Here is a 19,958-nt window from a genome sequence, read left to right as displayed (position 1 = left end):
AATTTCACTAATAGCACCTGACTCATTTACGAAAATAAAAACCTTGAGAAATATTTGCCATGTACAGTAGTTCCTATAGTCATGAGGTGTGCATTGCCAAGTGTTGAAATGTCTGTGATGTACAAAAGGCTACAGTTTTGGGAGATATAATAAGAAGTACATTTATACAAAGTCAATATTTTAGTAGAATTATGACAGGGTGTATTGTCCACTGGTATCATGAAGTCATGAACAACAGTCGACGCCACTGTGACATGGGAACGAATAATCACACACACACACACACACACACACACACACACACACACACACACACACACACACACACACACACACACTGTCGCAAGATGCTTCAACCAGAGATAAATTGTTTGACAGTATGCTCAATGCAACAGGGTTTGATTCTCAACATATCATTTTTCTTTACTCTGATAAATTGATATATTGAAACTGAAAACCCTTAAAAATAATATTTCTATTCAGTTTAGAAAGTAAAACAATTACGCTTTTTGTATTGTATGAATGCATAAACAACAATCCAGGAAATCAGTAAATCACACAGGAACATTCACACAAAACAGTACCAAAAGAGAACAAGGGCACAACATTTTTCACGAACTACTGTGCTGCATTCCGTAGTTTATTTTTCAGTTGAATAGTTTTTCAATAGTTTATTTCCATCTTAAAAAAAGAAAAAGAAAAAGGAACATGATCCAAAGTGGTGCAAGTTTTCAATTTGTCTTTCATTCGTCATTTTCTAACAAGAAGGCTATGATCTTTCAAACAAACAAACAAACAAACAAACACACAAACAAACAAACAAGCAAACATAGAAACCAAAGTTGATTTAAGAAATAAAGATATTATGGCTACTTTATGAAGTCCTACACACACTGGACTGCAAGCATATTAACAATCCTTGTCCTATCCTTGTCTTTCGCAGATATACATTGAACTGTATGTATATGTGTGTATATATATATATATAGAGAGAGAGAGAGAGGAGAGAGAGAGAGAGAGAGATACATACACACTTTTGTAGATACATATATATAATATATATTATAAAATCAATATAACAATTATGTAAATAATTCTATACATTATATAGCCCAGGCTATTTTGTGAAATTGTATAGCAGGGGGGCTTATTTGCTGCACAAGATCTCGGTAGTCTATCACGCGATTGTGGCAAAAAAAATCAGTGAGCACATTTTTAACATGTATTACATAATCTCCAAGAATGAATCATTAATTTTCCCCCCAAACATGGTCGTTTTCTCTAGATTATGCTAATTATGCTAATTTATACATAATATTTTTTGTGCAACAGATTTTACACTCTAAATCCCTAAATAAAGCTCTAAATGGGCAAAATATTTTTGTCTAGATATTCATTGTAGTATCATAAATGAATTTACATAGAAAAAAATTGTGGTATCAAAACAAATTGTTCTGTACTTTGTTTTTTATTTCTTATGTACTTCCTGTTTTCAACCCTCTTTTTTTCATTGTCTTATTTTTGGCTGTTGATTTAAATACCAACTGTGAACAAATTTGGATTGTTGGTGTCTCATCATGCATTTTACAAGAAAAACCAGGAAAAAACATTCATGCAACAACACTTCTTGTAAAACCCATACATTGTACACAATACAAGTTATTGGACTCTGCCATTTTCGGTGACATTGGTCATGAAAATGTGCTATATATTGGCAAACCCCCAATTTTTGTGAATAGGGTCTCAAAATGTGTGCAAGACGTGAAAGAAGAAGTCATGAAATTTAAGCAATTAAAAAAAAAGAATAAGTGTGCATTTTAGAATTATTGCAGAAAATGTTGGGGGGGGGGGGGTGGGGGCATATTTAGTCCCCACCCCCCCCCCACCCCCACTCCACCAAACAGTTTTAAAATTGTGTGCGTGTAAATATGATTATCCACAACAATGCCCCTCTCTTTAGTCGGAATGACACATAAAAATGTCTGAAATCATATCATTTTGTTGAAACACTTGGTCGCCCAACACAGTGGACCAATGACAAAAAAGTAGAAAAAATAAATAAATATGGAAAAGAAATGATGTTATATCATCGTAATTATCTTATGTGAGATACAAACATACAATATGCATACAAAATATATAGATATCTGTGTATGTGTGTGTGTGTGTGTGTGTGTGTAGGCACATACTGCTAAAATCAATACTGTAAAACCAGAATTGTTTGTGCATTAAATATTTCATGCATGGGAGCCGACAGCCTTTTTCTCGGCATGTAACATTTGTGAATTGCCTACCATGATGTGTACGGCATTGTACTGGTATTGAATGCATTGTAGAGACAAAAACTTGTGTGCAATTTACTTTCGTGAATCTTGGTTCCTCACGAAATCAAGGGAAGTTTCGTGCACAGGAAAATTTCTGTTTTACATCATTTAAGACTTCATTGATATCATACATATTTATCGTGCATTTTGCAACCATTCTCTGTGTGAACATGGCATAAGTACTTACTGTCATGTAGCTTTTTCTTCCCGACTGCAATACCACCAACAATAAACAGAACTGAATAGAATCGATCACAATAATGCATTGTGTGCTTATCCACAATGGTGTCAAAGTGTGACACGATGGGTCCACAAGCACTCTTGGAAGCTTCCCCCTTCACAGCTGTTGAGCACTGAAATAACACAGCAGCTCACCTTGCTGAAGCTGAATACTGATAAAAGCGAATCTCTTTAGTTCACAATCAAAAATATATTTACCTTGTGTGAGCTTTCGCCTACTGTCTGTAGGCTTCATCAGACTGGCATTGACTCGCCGTAGATGGGGTGTAGGCAGTCTTACAGTCCGAGAAAGTGGGAATGTACGCTGAAGATAGATTGTATTGCACCACAATGGATAAGAGAAGCTATCCACATCCAGCTAGGGTATGAACACATGATGAATCTTGTCGAGGGGCAATACAAATTATCTTCAGCGTACTTTCCCATTCTCTCACACTGTAAGACTGCCTACACCCCATCTACGCCGAGTCAACGCCAGTCTGAAGAAGGCAGAAAACAGCAGGCGAAAGCTCACGCAAGGTAAATACATTTTTGATTGTGAACTAATGAAATACGCTTTTATTAGAGATTTACCAATCAGATCAACCTCTTCAAAGATCCAAACTAAATACTGAGTTTGTCAAAGTAAAAAGGATATTGTTTTTGTTCCATCTGTTTTGTGTATCTATGAATCGCAACAATGGTTTGCATGTTACAATCTTGCCATCCGTTTTCTGTATGAAGTAAATCTGCTTTGCTGCATTACAAAATATTATCTGGCATGATACAATACATTTGATATCATGCTTTTACATGGTAAGCCCAAAGTTGCTCTTGAAGGCTTTCTCACAGCTGTTGAGCATTGAAATCAACATAACAGTTTACTTTGCTGAACTTGAATACATAAGCTTCTCAAAGTAAGGAGAATAGTGCTTTATGCTTTTTTTTTTCATTGTAAGCATAACGAATCATTTCTGCTTCATGCCGACAAGGCGTAGCATCCATGTAACATCACACACTAGAAGTCAGCATTGAATATATAATTACGGTGCACGAAGTTTGAAATACTCACAAAAAGGGGCATGACATCTAAATACAAGTTCAAACATGGAAAAGAAGAAAATTGGTATCTGCCAGTTAAACAGTCAACATGTTGCTCAAACTGAACTTTGGATGACAGCCGACAGCACAAACTCTTTGCACACGCTCATTCCATGAACCTAAAACATTAACATCAATATCAGAAATAAAATATCAAGTAGAATATGAGTAGAATACTACAAGACTCGTGGGTACGGGCTGGATTTGGGCGGTCATGTGGCAATAATCATAAACAGTAAGTCTAGATACAATGATCTAATTTTTGTATCTTTATTCAATAATCATATAAAAAAGTTTGTTATCTTTTGACAGAACGTATCCCCACAACCTCACAAGTAAAATTTACCCAGAATTCCTTTGCAAGAACATACCTAAAATGATGCCATCGATATGACCACGCCAAACAACCATTGCCAGACACACAGAAAGTCGCCAGCTTTGTTACGTAAGTGACTTTAATTCAAATCAGTTGCCCTCACACCTTGATCTACTTGCAGTATTATTATGCAATATCAGATTTGGAAAATGGCTCATTGCCATGGAAATGCTTTGTTTTGTTTCATTTTGTTTTTTATTCAAGCAGAAAGTTACATTTCTTTGCAAGATATCAAGCAAAAACTTAGATGCCTAGATATGTGAATTCCACAATGTCAAATTGTGTAGATTGATAGGACTATGATGAAAATGCCAAAGTTTTGCTTGATTTGAATATCAAACAAAACTTTGGCATTTTCATCATAGTTCCAAAAAACACCACTATCCATAAAAGGTATCGATATACGATGTGCAGATTAGTTTACAAGTAGACAAGTATTTTGACGCGGTGTTGATTCTTATGTTGAATTAGGAAATGCATATTAATATGATCATATCTCTTTATATTTACACTAAATATATGTACATTCATGTCTACATATTTCTATACATACACATGCACATATACATATATTCACATATTCACGTAAAATCATTTCTAAACGTGTACATACACAAAATGTATTTGTGTGTTCCATAACATAAAAATGTTACATTTTTTGAAAGTGTATTATTTTGTCCTCATAATAAAAGTTTAGCCACAAATATGCAGTTTCCATATCTAGAATTGTATACATAAGAAGAGTTAACTTAAAGGTACGATCAGCTTTACACTGCCATTTCGATAACATCATTTGAACAGGTTCCCATAGAAGAATTCTGGGTAATTTTTTTTTTTCGTTGGACACCGTCAAAACCTGTACTATATACGGGCTGAACTAAGGTTCGCCTAGATATATTTATGCGCTTAGAAACGTCAGTATTAAGAGCTATATAAGTGGTATTTATCATCATATTACCATTATATTTAACATTATCATTATCATTATTATTATTATTATCATTATTACTATTATTATTACTATTATTATTAACATTATTATTATTATCATTATTATTGTTATTATCATTGTTATTATTATTATTACTATTACTATTATTACTATAATAATAATAATAATAATGGTGATAATAATAATAATAATTATTATTATTATTATTATTATTATTACCATTACTATTATTATCATTATTATTATCATCATTATCATTATCATCATTATCACTATTATCATTATCATTATCATCATCATCATTATTATTATTATCATCATCATCATTATGACATCATTTCCTCATACCCCCTCCCACTCCATATCCTCACGGCATGTAGACCTGAAACGACTGTAGGATGGGTTGACGGCACATGGGGCATTCCTTGACCCGGGAGGCGCAGCTGTGGCAGGTGGCCAGATGTTTGCAGGGGAAGAAGACCGTGTCCAGCTCATTGTCCAGACAGATCTTGCACAGCTGCTTGTCCAGCAGACTCTCCACTGTCTTGTCCATGGTCCCGCTGGTCACTGCAACGGTGGACATGGGGAGGGGGGGGGGGGGGGAGGGGAAGGGGAGGAAATAAGAGAGTTGAATGCATGCGACAATCTTTCAAGTACAATGTAATAGATATGAGACTGAGGAAGAATAGTACTAGATTAGAATCTGTATGTGACATGTGACCACCCAGCTGAAAATCCACAAAAAGTTACAGACATAGATTCTCTGTAAATGGACCAAAATATGTCATTTGAGTTGACCGACTCCAATTTTTACAGTTCGTCTTACCAGGGCCCTGTTATATGACGAGTTATAATTGATTACATAGTTGATTTCTAGGTTAAGTCTATGGCAGCCTGTGTGGTAAGGTAATTTTTATCGATTATATCTTTTGATAAAATGGGGCCTAGGGAAAGTAATCTTTTCTATATCCACTTTTAAGATTTGGCAGCTTAAAACAACTGAAATTGGGATCCGTTGTATTTATATAGTAGCTTTTCTGGACCATATTTATTTATTTTTTTGACAAGCACTGCTTTCACTGGAAAATATGAATATCTTTTCATAGACACTTCTGCACAGCATGTATGAGTGACCCTAATGCATTTTTCTCTCTTTTCTGTGAAACTTCACCTCCTAACCCTCCCTTACTTAAATTTATAGAAGGATAGTCAAATTCTAACAAGTTATATATCATTCTTAAGCTTAGAGCTTGCTCTTTTACACTAAGTAGAAAAGTGGACACTAATTTTGGTCCACTTTTTGTGGGTTTTAGAGGTGGGCGGTCACATGTGGTGTCAATACTAATGTTAATATCAACATCAAAGTCAATGTCAATAGCCGGGTTCACACGTACAAAATAGCGGGATGACGATCGCGATGCACATCCCGAGTTTTTTTGCGAGCGTCCACACGTACCAAATTAGCGGGATAGCGATCACGATCGGTATCCCGCTAATTTGGCGAGCGTCCACACGTACCGAATTATCCCGCTAATTGCCGATAGAGACAACAGCTAAGCCTGCAAACTGGGTCACGCAGCGCCCTTCTCTATCACTGCCTGCGCGCACTTACCTTTGTCCATTGTCTTTTACGCGTCAGTGGTGTGGTTCGCGCGCTGTTGTTGTTGTGCTCCAAAGAGGTGAAGGACCTCTTCGCAGAGGCCTCGCTGTTTTGATGTGCGCATTGCATGATGGGATATAAAAACTCGAGATTCTAATCCCGACCGTTCACACGTACCAGCGCGCGGCCAATTATCCCGCTAATTGAGGAACCAGCGCAAGATTTCTTGGGATTAGCATCGCGATGCTTATCCCGCTAATTTTCGGGTTTTGTCTGTCCACATGTGCAAAAAACTCGGGATGACGATCGCGATGCAAATCTCGAGATTTGTATCCCGCTAATTGGTGAACGTGTGAACCCGGCTAATATTACATTGTGGATATGTCACATCTAGTGAAGACAAGGGCCTATAGTCTTCTCCTGCTCCTTGGAAGCACTTCCAGTCAAATGGGTGCATTGTGGGCTAGAGTATCATTCAATCCATCCAGGTTATGGTGGTGTAACATTATTTTGCGAATATATCTACAAAGGAAATTACTTGTTGAATCCTAGGGCAGGAGGAGAATGTCTCTGGTGAAAACAAACAAACAAAAGAAAACAAAAACTCAAAGACAATCTACAATACTGTCACTATCATTTATGAGCTAGGGAAAAAAAAAAAGGCTTCACCAGTGCAAAACTCCTACAGAATAATTCCTTCAGACAAATCAAGTCAGTCTGTCATTTTAACAATGGAAATGGCAGATACTGTATACGCTAAATATTTTGAAGGTTTAAATTTTCATGAATTTTGCAAATCTGGTGCTATTCACGAATTTAAAAACGCACGAAAATATTATCTCTGATCATGACATGAATGTAACGTGCATGCCTACATTTCTCCATTCAGTACTGCACTCCCCAGCATGCCCACTTATATTCTCCCTGGCAAACATCATTCCATTTCAGAAGACCTACAGCTATCTAGCTTGACTCTGATTCCCCGAGTCAAACCCCACGCTCACTACACTTGTTATTGTTACAGGGAGAAGGGCTAATTTGACAGAGGCTTGCCACTTACATGATTGAGGTGTGCTTCCCAGTAGGAGTGGTGATGGGGAAGGAGCTGCCCTCAGTGCCCCCACGGTCTCATCCTCCTCGGGATCATCATGGATGCTGAGTTCCTTCAACTTGTTAGCCTGATCGGAGGAAAGTCAATGGAAACAACAGACCAAAAAAAAAAAATAAGACAACAGAAAATGAGCAAAATATTGCTCCTGTCAAACATACATTGTACATAAAGCAGATCCTCCCAGCCATTCTGACTAAAAATGAGGGATGATTTGGCTCAAAACTCGGAAAGAAATGACAGTTCCCACAGGAGTGTGTGGTCAAAATTATCAAGAAAAATTGGAAAGTCATACTGAAGCAAGAGTTGGGTACAGTCAAAATTCAGATTCTTTCCTCCAAATTCAGAACGGTTGGGAGGTCTGCATAAAGTGATGATGAAGACGACGACGACGATAATGATGATGGTGATGATAATGATGATGATGAGGGTGGCTAAAAATGATAACAAAACTGATAATAGTACTGATGACGATGATGACTATAACAAATGCCTCTGGCACCCTTCAGGGCAGAGCATAATACCAGTCAGTGCAGCCGTGCCAGTCAGACATAAATGACAAAAAATATGTACCCCTTATCATGAATCATTATCAATCATCATTCATTACCAACCATTACTATCGCCACTTTGCATGCAGCTACTGTATGTCTCTATATTGCATTTAACGCAACAGAAGAAGTAGGTGGATTTGTTCGGGGAGAAATACAGAAAATGAGAGGAACACCGCTTTTTGCCCTCGTAGTATCAAGTCGAACAAAAATCTGACAAATTTACGGCAAAATGTAATGTACGCTGGGAATGTAATTTTGCTGGTGCTTATGAGTGAAACTGACAATAAGGGGGTTGAATGCTCGACTAACACTAAGTACAGCAAAGATGCTAGTAACTGACAGCGTTATGTTGGTATCAGTGGGTGTGTGTATGTGTGTGTGTGTGTGTGTGTGTGTATACATATATAATATGTGTGTCTATATGATTGTACATGTGTATGTGTGTTGGGGAGAAGTAGATTTGGTTAGCTATGGTCCCATACCTAAGATCACGCTTTTGTTCATGAGACCCATACCTGAGCACTGACTATGCCCGACATCTCCGAGTTCTTCCTGGGGGCAGCCGCGTAGAGTTTTTCCTCGCTGCTGTCTGGGCCCGTCTCAAACCCTACCTTGCAGCTCTCGGGGCTGGTGTAGGAAGAAGCGTCGACGCCGGCTTCCTCGGCCGCCGTCACGGCGTCGAAGAGCTCTTCCGGGCTGGCGAACTCACGATTTGTCTCCCTCAGGTGCTTGGCATTCACGTACCGCACGAGGGCCTCGTCGAAGCCCATCTCGATCACCATCAGCACTGTAGGACTCAGCATGATTTCGTCTATGGAAGCTACGAAATGATACATTCAAGGACTCAAATCTTATTGACATGGATCAGAGCTCCAGAGGAAAAATGATGTGAGGGTTTTATTTTTGCACTCATGACCATGATGTTGATGTGATGTGCAAGGGAGTATCAAAGCCGCATCAAAGAGCATTGTCACAGGCAATCTCCTCCTCAGATTTGGCCTTCTAAAAAGACAAATTTCGTGAATGCTTGACTGAAAAATCATGCACAACTTCTCAAAATGAGCCTTGTTCTAAAAATTGTCTAATAAGACACACAGTACTAATGAAAGAGAGATTTTGCACAGAAGAAAGTAGAAAATAGAGGAAAAACACAGAAAAGAATGAAGAAAGTTTTATTTTTTGTGAGTGTCTACAGAAGCACTCCAGGTTTACCTTAGATTTCAGCAACAATGGTGGTACACATATTAATAGATCAATTTTGAATTGGTTCTTTTGCTACCCAATTTTATAGCCTGGAAAACGTACGATACATGAATCGAGATAAGAAAGCAAGCAATCCAAATGACTTACGAGTCGCACTTGCAGAAGTGTCAAGGTACTTCGGCTTGGATGGCGATCGCCAGGCTTCGCGCCTCTTTTTCGCCTCGACTTCAACGGCTGCTTCTGGCTCCATGCCCTTCTGGTGAGCGCGGTGTGCTGCGGCCTTCTCCTCTTCGATTGTCATGTCTTCACCCTTTGGTGATGCTGCGCGACCCGAAGCACCCCCCTGCTCCCGCGGTTGGTGCGACCTGTGCTGGTACGACGCCTGCAGGACATGGGGAGGCTGGTAGTTGAACTCATCAATTCCAGTAGGTGGAGACGCAATCGTCATGGGCTGCACGTGGCAACGAGAAAAACGGAAAACAATGACGGCCTGAACATTACAAAAAAAAAACTCTGCTGTCCATCATAATTTAGCTAGGGTCACCTTCTTTTTCTATCTATTCGATGATAAAATGCAAGGTTCACCTGAGAGATCATGGAACATAGAGAAACAAGATTTCAAAATAACTACGACTGTTGATCTCTTCTTCACGGTAGAATCACACAGGGTTCCTCCAATGAGATCACCTTCACAGCATGTGCCTGAAGGTATTCCATTTTAGTGTATCCCATAAATGTATGAAATTGCACACATCTATTTGTCTCCAAAGTGATATCAGCAGTGTATCTGAGGGTTTCAGAATATTTTTATAGCCTGCCCTGGTTTTGCTGTCAAAAAAAAAAAGTCCTTTTGTGTAGTACCATAGTCTTGTTCTGAATTCTGCTCTAGTCATACATGTATGTATACTCAAAATGATATCTTTTATATTGATTGAAATTGCAGAACTTGTATAATTTACAAAAATATTGTCATGGCATATCAGCAGAAACATCCTTCTGCCAAAAAAAAAAAATGAGAGAAAATAGAAAGGAAGAAAGAAAGAAAGAAAGAAGGAAAGAAAGAAAGAAAGAAGGAAAGAAAGAAAGAAAGAAGGAAAGAAAGAAAGAAAGAAAGAAAGAAGGAAAGAAAGAAAGAAAGAAAGAAAGAAAGAAAGAAAGAAAGAAAGAAAGAAAGAAAGAAAGAAAGAAAGAAAGAAAGAAAGAAAGAAAGAAAGAAAGAAAGAAAGAAAGAAAGAAAGAAAGAAAGAAAAGAGTGACTTGCAGCTGCAGTAGTAGACATGACTATATGAAGCTGTATACAACAGAAATAACATTTATTTTTATATCAACTTTTTCCCATATACACTTTGGCCAAATCATTGAATATTTCATCTATGAACTATACTTCAAGTGTATCTACATCTACATGTACAGATACACATATCTGCCAAATTACAAGCAGTGAAGTTGTTACAAATAGGAAGATAGACCAAATATTTTTGTATACATACCTATTAAAGCTCAATGAAACACAACTTTATCCCACAAAATGTCACTCCTCCCCCATTAAAAAAAAAAAAACAAACATTTTTGTCACAGATACACTATATTGCATTGGATATTGTAAGCTTTCTTGGATGAGATATCAGCTTTGCATAGTACAAATTGCTCCTATGTACATGTACACTTGTGCAATTACAATGGCCCACTCCTTTTGATAAGTATAGTACCTCATGCAAACAGATGCACCTTCCAGCATGCACTGTAATTTAGTTCATATCTTTCTTCTTTACACATTTAAACATATCCTCAGTTACAGTTGTAGGAGGTCAAAGTCAAATCATGGGTGTCTGTTGTAAACATTATCCCATCAATGGAGTACACATTAGACATGTCCATGCTTGAAAACTTGAAAACCGGACCTCCGGATGATTTTCAGACTTTTACATTTGAACAACTATAAATTAGCTAAACTGAGTACAAAGTTTCAGAATTTATAGTGATTGGGATGAGGAATGAGAATGTTTTCAAAATCTATAACAAATTGTAATGAACAAGGATGGTAACATGGCAGCCTCACCATAAGAATGTATGACTTGGGGCTCAAGGAAGCAAAACAAAAGAAGAAGGCATGTACGTATGGATTTTTCACAGGTGAACTTGTTGAGCAAGTGGTATTATAATGGAATTACACTGCTACATTTCTGAAATATATGAGGCTCTGATGTCATCAACACTGTTCAGTGTAATTTGTTTAAGATTTTAATTCATTGGTTTCTCTGCTCAAGGATCACAATAAATTCCACGCATCTATACATGGAACTGTCGATTTATGTACTACATGATGTGAAATTATGAAAATCGTCCGGAATGCCCCTTTAACAGCAGTTCTCCCTTGGAACTCAGGAGAGCTCTGATCTGATTGTTGAGTTGATTGAGTGTCGCAAGGTTATCTTTACTAAGAAAGACGAGAAACAAAAAGTATTAGAGATGAAACGCAATGCAGAAGCATATTTCTTTTGGGGCGAAGGGCAAGTCAACATTGACACAACAATGTGAACAATTTTATTGGCAGTCATACATCCTTTGGACTGCCATTAAGGCAGTATCAAAGATGAACAGGTATACCAAGCACCAGCCATTATTATGCCTGAATGCACTTTGTACCCGTGAGAGTGATATGGCTGTGAGCAGCTGAAAAGCAAAGATATCACTAGAAAACATTTGCCAACATGCTTGCATCACGTATGACAATGATATCCAAGGTCAATCAGCGGTCACAAGCAAAGCTCTCAGTACACTCTTTATCATTATTTGTCTCTTTATTTTTTCTCCTCTGAGTCTTCTTTGTTTACTTTTCATCCTTCTCCTTATATCCTTCTTCTCTTCTCAATAATTCTATCATCACCTCTGCCAAGGAAGGAGGAGGTTAAATGATCATCAGCGTTGGTTTGTCTGTTTGCAAAATAACTCAAAAAAGTTGTGTACGCATTACAATGAAACTAGCATAAAAAGTTGATACTGACACAAGGAACACCTCTTTCAATTTTGGTAGTGATCCAAGAATTTTTATGGATTTTTGAAGGATTCTTCATCTTTTGGCATATAAGGTAAATGAACTTGGGGTTCAAGCTGCGCATACTGGAGGTTTACATTTATTACGCGCAATAAAGCACATGCTCTGCTCGGGTAAGGCGCCGTACAATGACGTAAACAAAAAGGCTTCTATTTTTGGAATTGACTTGCTGGCTTGGCTGAGGTCTCTGTGCTCTCCACATGCTTTTTTTGTGATTTACATCATTTATTAAGTCACATATCCACTGAGAGGGCTTCCTTCACCAGTGGACACAGATACATGTATGCTGTACCGTATCTTTTAAATACGTTTCACTATCACATAACATCTTAACCTTACATTATCAAATATCTAATCCAATTAAATATGGGGCTTAGGTAATCAACTTGCACACTTTTGTTGTATGTCCCCACAAAAATTACAACAGGACCCTCTGCATCAAAAACTTTAAAAACACTAAATCAATCCAAATACAATTTCAGGGTATGAAACTATCACTTATTACCCACATCTTACAGAGAACCCAATTCAAATTTGCTTTAGTGGTCAAAGAAAAATGAGAATTTTTGTAGAGCATGTCAAAAATCTCTTCCTTCCAAGTTCTATTGTGTTCACACATTAATATGCAGTTCCGAGAGCATCCAAGTGCTAAACTTGGAATAATAAGACCCATGACATGCTTTACAACAGCCCACATTTTCTCTGTGATGACTTACCCAAATTGAATGGGATTTTCTGTGAAATATAGCTAAAATGTGATATTTTAAGACCCTGGAATAATATTCAGTTTAATTATATCAAAAGTTATCAATGCGGTAATCAGATGATTTGTGTTTTTGTTTTGTTTTTTTTTTTTTGGGGGGGGGGGACATACTGTATGTACATTGTAAATAGATTTTACAGGCAACGAACAATCAACAGGATATCAAACCTTGCTTGCTGGAAGCATCGTCCCAGGGGGCGGGGGGTTGACCCGCTGCACCTCGGCGATGAATGCCTGTCCTCGCTGTTGGATCAGCCACTCACAACGAGGAAACCACTTGGCGTGCTCCGACCACGGGTCGTCATTCGGCTCCCAGTTCTTGAGGCCGCCATCGCAGTAGAAACACTTGACCTCGTCTGTGCTGCCTGGTATTCAAAGATGGAAGCATCAGGATGAGATAAAGTTGAGGAAGAGTGGATGTCTCCCTCGCCCCCACCCCGACACAAATACTGAAAAAGCTGGTGTGTGTGTGCGTTTTTTTTTTTCATGAACTTTGCAAATCAATATTGGGCAACAAATTGAACAACAAGCGAAAATATAGCCCCCTGATTTTGACTGTATTGAATTTGAAAGTATCATCATGATCACTCTGCGACATTTGGCACCTTCTGTGCTGGGGCGAAACTGTGGCCACGGGTGGCCATATACAATATACACATGCTATTAAAGTGTTTATATCCAACGGTATGCATCTCTCCTATCGACAAACCATGTCAATGAAACTAGTAGAGTTCTGTTCTCTACTTTGTGCTTTGTGTTCTTCTACTTCATTTTTGTTATAGTCAAAAGTGAACATAACATGGATTTTTCTCTTGATGGAAAAAAAAACAACTGTCGTTCCATGCACTGCTAATCAGTAATGAGGTTTTCAAATACATACCGGTGTAAAAGAAGCCCGCCCTGGCCAAAAGTCGGGGTGTGGCCTGTATCCTGAGATACCTGGGCCAAGTGTCAAACGTTCTCATTCTTCCCCCCTCATCAACAAGACGAGGATGGCGGCAATTATTGAGAGGGCCCAGGTGCGCCCTCAGCTGCCCAGAACTTTGCCTCTGTAGAACCAGCCCCGCCTGGATCTGCTCAGGAGTCGGCGGGGCAGGCGAAGGAGGTGCTAAAGCGGGCGGCTCCAGCACGGGAGCAGCAGCAGCGATCGCTTTATTCCCAACGTCCAGGCCCAGCACCAGTGGGCAGTTTGGAAAGTTTGTCCTGTGCTCTATGGACGGCACGTCCAACGGTTTCCATCGGCTGATCTGTCCATAGCATGCAAAACACTGAACAGTGTCGTTCTCACCTGTGTAAAAGAAGCCCGCCCTCGCGAGGTCGCGAGGCTCTATTGGATTCGTTCTCGGCCATTTCTCAAAAGACTTTAATCGTTCATACTCGTCAAAATTCCTTGACATTTGGAAACCACCTATATCAAATTCTGTTAAATTTTCGGGCTCTGGAGAATGCCGGCTCCCCCGACTTTCTTTCCTCGGAGCCTCATCATGATTAACTTCTACACGTTCTCTTTCTAGCAACGCTTCCTTCTCCTTTGCTCTCCTTTCTATATCGCGCTGCGACTGTTCCAACCGCTCACTAAGTCTCCGCTCAAACTGCGTATTGTCCTTGGCGCCGATTGGAACATTTTTGGTGTCCGTCTTCTTCACAAATGGACAGTCAGGAAAATGTCTTGAATGCTCACCCATTGCCGTGTCTCCGTAATCAAATTGTTCTAACTGACCGCCACACGCAAAGCACTTCACCTTATCGCCAACACCAAGATAGTAGAAGCCTGCTCTGGCGAGAAGCGTAGGCTGCAAGGGATTATCCTGGGGCCAGTTTTGGAAAGTGCACAGTCTGTGGCTCTCATGCGCCATTTTACTCGTGTCCCATTTGTTGCCATACCATCCTTTATTCTGCCTGCCGTCGGTGACCGACATTCCGCGGACACCGGTCGCGTTATCTGTTTCATCCTCATCAAATCCATCTGTTTGCAAACTATTAATCATTTCCAAGGCTTCTTCGTAAGAGTATCTATCCGGAGTTATGTCATCTGATAGTGCCTTATATCGCACTCTCTTTCCATTGAACATGATATGGAAGTTTTCCAATGGCGGTGGTGCAGCTGCTGACAACATGTCTGCTCTGGAATTTTCCTTGTCCAAGGGCTGTGCAGGAACCAAACCTCATAATCTTCCTCCACGCTGGGGCCTGCGTCCAATCGTAGCGTGCATCCACCCTGTGCAGTTGTGCAGCTGTAGTTTGTCAATATCCTGAAGGATGAAATTTGAAAAGGTGTGGTCAAATGTTTAATAAACAGTGTACAACTGGTATGACACAAGCAATAAGGCAATTCCTCTCATTAAAAAACTAAAAGAAGCAACAGCCCACTAATTGGACCCTCCCCCCTTCCTTTGCCTGGCTTGCGACAAGAGTTCCATCAGTGATCTTACAGCACCAATAATGATCTCTATCAGCGGGGTGTACAGTACAGTGCACATGTGACATGTTTGCCTCTTCAAATTCCGAGGACCATGCAATAAGAATACCATCAATATCTTGTGCAGTGTTGCTGGCAATGGTCACAATCAGAGGTTAGATGAATGCAACTGTTTTAAATACACATTTTATACAAACAGAGAATGGTCACAAGTGTGATGGTACAAGATTTTACACGGGGTGAACCACAGTACAGTATGTCAAAAAAAAAAATTACAATCGGATTTTTGCATTGATAAAACCTAATATGATTAAACTGTCCAAATGCTACATGTACTTCAGTTTCTTAAAATATAACATCTTACCTCTATTTTGCAGAAAACCCCATTCAATTTGGTTCAGCGGTTGCAGAGAAAAAAAGGATTGTTGTACATCATGTCATGAATCTGATTCTTCCAAGTTTAGCACTTGAATGCTCTTGGAACTGCTTATCAATGTGCAAACACAATAGACAGAACTTGGAGGGAAGAGGTTCTTGACTTGCTCTACAAAATTCCTCATTTCTCTCCCATTGACCACGGAAGCAAATTGAATGAGGTTTTCTGTAAAATGTGGGCATTTACTTATAGTTTCATACCCTGAAATTGTATTTGGATTGATTCACTATTTTAAAAGTTATCATTGCGGAGGTCCCGTTGTAATTTTTTTTTGGGACATACAGGTGTACATGTATGGTATAGATAGAGGCGCTCTATTCAATGTTGGTTTTTCACCCAATTTTCTCAAACTGAAATCTTGTATACGACTACAATGTACATGTACATGTACAATGTATGTGAGTGCAATCAAAATAACAGTAAACAATTAAACATTGGTGCTTAAATATAGATTCCACGTGTGTGCAATTTTCGGGACACCAAATCTTGCATGAGGAACTTAATTCTTGAGATCTATTCACTCATGGAATGTGAATGCAATTGCTAACGGGCCTACATACAATGTACCAGAGACTCCAACTTTCCCGTTTTCGACGGGAGATCTCCTGCCGAAAACCCATTTTTGCAAAATCTCCCGTTCTCCCGCTTGAGATTTAATTTCTCCCGCCCTGGCTCTGTGTCTCCCGTTGGAAAGGAGTTCTTACTTATTGCTATCGTACGTTGAAAAAATAAGCATTAGATAACACCAGAGACCATCTAGAACCCTAGGAACTTCGCGCTTCGCACACATCAACATGGAGTCTCCCGTTTGCTAGGGGTTGCAGGCGGGAGAATCTCCAGATCAGGAGGTGCTTTGGGTTGGAGTCTCTGATGTACAGTACTGTACCAGCTAGTGGTACAGCACTACAAGTTAGATACCTCTAATGAAAAAGATCTTGAAGAACTCCTTTTGCTTGGGGACTTATCAGCCAATGCAAAATACACGGTTTTACTTGATGCTGTACTAAATGTAGAATACGTATGTATTCATGAACAGGTACTTTTACATATAATCTCAAAAGCCTAGCCTTCCAGAAGATCTGCTCAATAAAGTTCTACAGTGTAATACTAGTCTCTCAGAAGATTCTAGCTACAGTAAGACTTTCCTATAAATTTTACCAAGTTGTATTGATCATCACGAGACATGCTTTGTTTACAGTTTGACCCCTAAGCCTAACAATCTGCCACAAGTGGCAAAATGCCAAGTTATACACACCACAAACATGTACAGGATGTACACGTACACATGTACGGTACAATGCTACATCGTACATGTATCAAGGGGGGATTCCCCTTTTGTGAATTCTTCATCTACCATTTTTGGAAACAAAGACTGTGTTCTCCATCATTCTAGCATAGTCTACATTGAACACACTGTTGCCATCACAGGTTAAAGGGATGGTACAGTATTGGTGGAGATGAGAATTGGGCTTTTAACTTTTTGCGAGATACCAAGAAAACACTTATGATATAGTACAGAGCATACCATTTTAAGAGGTTACAATTCAAAGTTTATTTGATGAAAATCAGGTTTGGAATTACTGAAACATCCAAAAACAAAGTAAAACAAAGCAATCGTAATAAAGTGTGGGTCCCACACTTTATTAGAATCGCTTTTTTGGATATCTCAGCCATTTCAAAACCAATTTTCATCAAATAAACGTTGAATTCCTCATAGAGTTACATGCTCTTTCATATTTCATAAAAGGTTTCTCATTATCTCACCAAAACATGTTAGAAACCTGAAATTAGGTCTCAACCAAAACTGTACGATCCCTTTAATCAATTATATACTGTACCAGTAACTTGTATTATTTGCACAGGAGTAGGCAATTATCACACACTCCACTATTCTAAAGTTTCCTTAAAGGGGAAATCCAGTCCAAATATGCATTTAAGTTAGTCTGATAAAAAAGAGTAAAATATTGTGAGTTCAACAGTAAAAACTTGACTGAAATTGGATGAATATGACATTTTGCAGTTTTGCTAATTTCTGCAAAACAGTTCTTGTATAGTGGCTATGCAAATGAGTGAGCTAACCATTGACACCCTCTGATAATTTTCAATTAATTGGTGTATATAAAAGAAGATGAAAATGCCATGTTTCTGTCATTGAAGTGTAAAACATTGCATTTTCATCATTTCATTTATTATATTTTAATATTTTACTCTTTCTTATCAGACTAATTTATATTTGGACTGGATTTCCCCTTTAATAATGACATGAAACCAGCAAGAAACCCATATTTGGAAACAGTGACTTCTACATAATTATGTACAGTGCTCCTACATTGTATCATTCTAGCAGCCAACATTGTAGGCCTACAATGTACATACACGTAATAATCAAATGACATGAAATCAAACCTTCATTACATGTACATTACTTTAGGAGAAAATCTTTGAACAGGGAATCAAACAATCTCAATATCAATTATAACTTAAATATATTTAATAGGCAATTATCATGCACTTCATTATTCTATAGTTCAATACTGACATGAAACCAACAAGAAAAGCATGCAAGTCTACACATCTCCCATCAAATCAATGTAGTCTCGTAATAAGCAGGCGAGTCGGAAGTGATAATCTGTTCATTTTCAAGCATGTTATATGCACGCTTTTACATTCTTTTTTCTCTCTTTCGATCTACAGATGTACCTTGAATGACGAAAATATCAGTTACCACTGCCCCTTTTAATCTGTGTAAAAAGTATCCCTGCTACAAACATACAGTATATGTGAAAACATAACAAAAGAGAAAATATGATTTATATTCAGGCTTATTACATTTCCAGTCTGATATTGACAATATACTTTTGCCATTCTGTTCTTCAGACTTTGTACATTAAAAGGAAAAATGATGTCATGTGAGAACGCACTTCAATACATGTACAGCAGTCCCATGAAATACATACTAGTAATATCCATAATGTACTCATCCCACACAGCGCAATATACTCACATTAGTTATGTATCACATGCAATTTGTATGATGCACCTCCTTGGTCTGACTAGGGACCCTTACACATTTTGTAGCATGCGCTGAAGGCCCGTATACATGTACATTGTACGTAATGGGGTTTTTCCACATTGCTGTCACCGCGACACAGTACTTTACCAACTCAGCATACAGTTAAAATCCACCCTGAGCAATCAGCACAGCTAGCTGCTTCTGCTGTACAGCAAGCGCACTTGAGTTTTCAGTGTATACGTATGTACAATGAATGCATACTCCACAGGTGCAGTAGCACAGACACGCTATGCAAATTGAAGAAGATTATGGCTGCAGTATGGTATGAGTTCACTGGGCCCCAGGTTCAGCCTCAAAGTATGGTGATGTAGCCTATTTCAGAAGCCCTCAACTCGTTGTTGTTAGCAGCAACAATGTACGAGCCAAGTGAGCTGCATGATGCCAGCACATCAGCACGAGGCTTCTCTTGTTGGTGGCTTCTTGATCAAACCTTGACTTGTATGATAACCATCTGCTCACTGCACTTTACTACATGTAGATACTCACACAACAAAAGGGTCTCTGACAAAGGCTACATACCAGTAGTACTGATATTGAATAATGCTAACAGCTGCCACTCCTAATGAATGCAATGCATGCATACATAATATATATATGCATGTATTGTAATCACAGGGGCCGCAAGTCAAGAAAGAACCTGTATTAAAACTTGTACATGCTGTACCACATTACAAATAGGGCATGCTCTATGATGCGCTACTGAATGTTGAAGAACGACAATTTACACTGTACAATGTACATTACACTGTACAGTACTAAATTATCCCGAGTACTG

General features: G+C 38.7%; 1 protein-coding gene across 1 annotated transcript; it reads right to left on the bottom strand.

Annotated features, from left to right (window-relative positions):
- Nucleotides 1-5,245: 5,245 nt before the first annotated feature.
- Nucleotides 5,246-15,503, bottom strand: LOC139724804 (E3 ubiquitin-protein ligase XIAP-like). Its single transcript, XM_071635927.1, has 6 exons — nt 14,136-15,503; nt 13,424-13,620; nt 9,585-9,888; nt 8,750-9,054; nt 7,633-7,750; nt 5,246-5,539 (listed from the first exon to the last, which is right to left on the bottom strand). The coding sequence occupies exons 1-6, from the start codon at nt 15,370-15,372 to the stop codon at nt 5,340-5,342; spliced, it is 2,361 nt and encodes a 786-aa protein (XP_071492028.1). The 5' UTR covers nt 15,373-15,503; the 3' UTR covers nt 5,246-5,339.
- Between the last annotated feature and the right edge of the window lie 4,455 nt (nt 15,504-19,958).

The sequence above is a fragment of the Diadema antillarum genome, unplaced genomic scaffold (genome assembly GCF_040938485.1).
Source record: "Diadema antillarum isolate AM-2024a unplaced genomic scaffold, OU_Dant_1.0 scf00000231, whole genome shotgun sequence".
NCBI classification, from domain to species: domain Eukaryota; kingdom Metazoa; phylum Echinodermata; class Echinoidea; order Diadematoida; family Diadematidae; genus Diadema; species Diadema antillarum.
The sequence above is the reverse complement of the archived record's forward strand: the minus strand, read 5'-3'. Positions and strand labels throughout refer to the sequence as shown.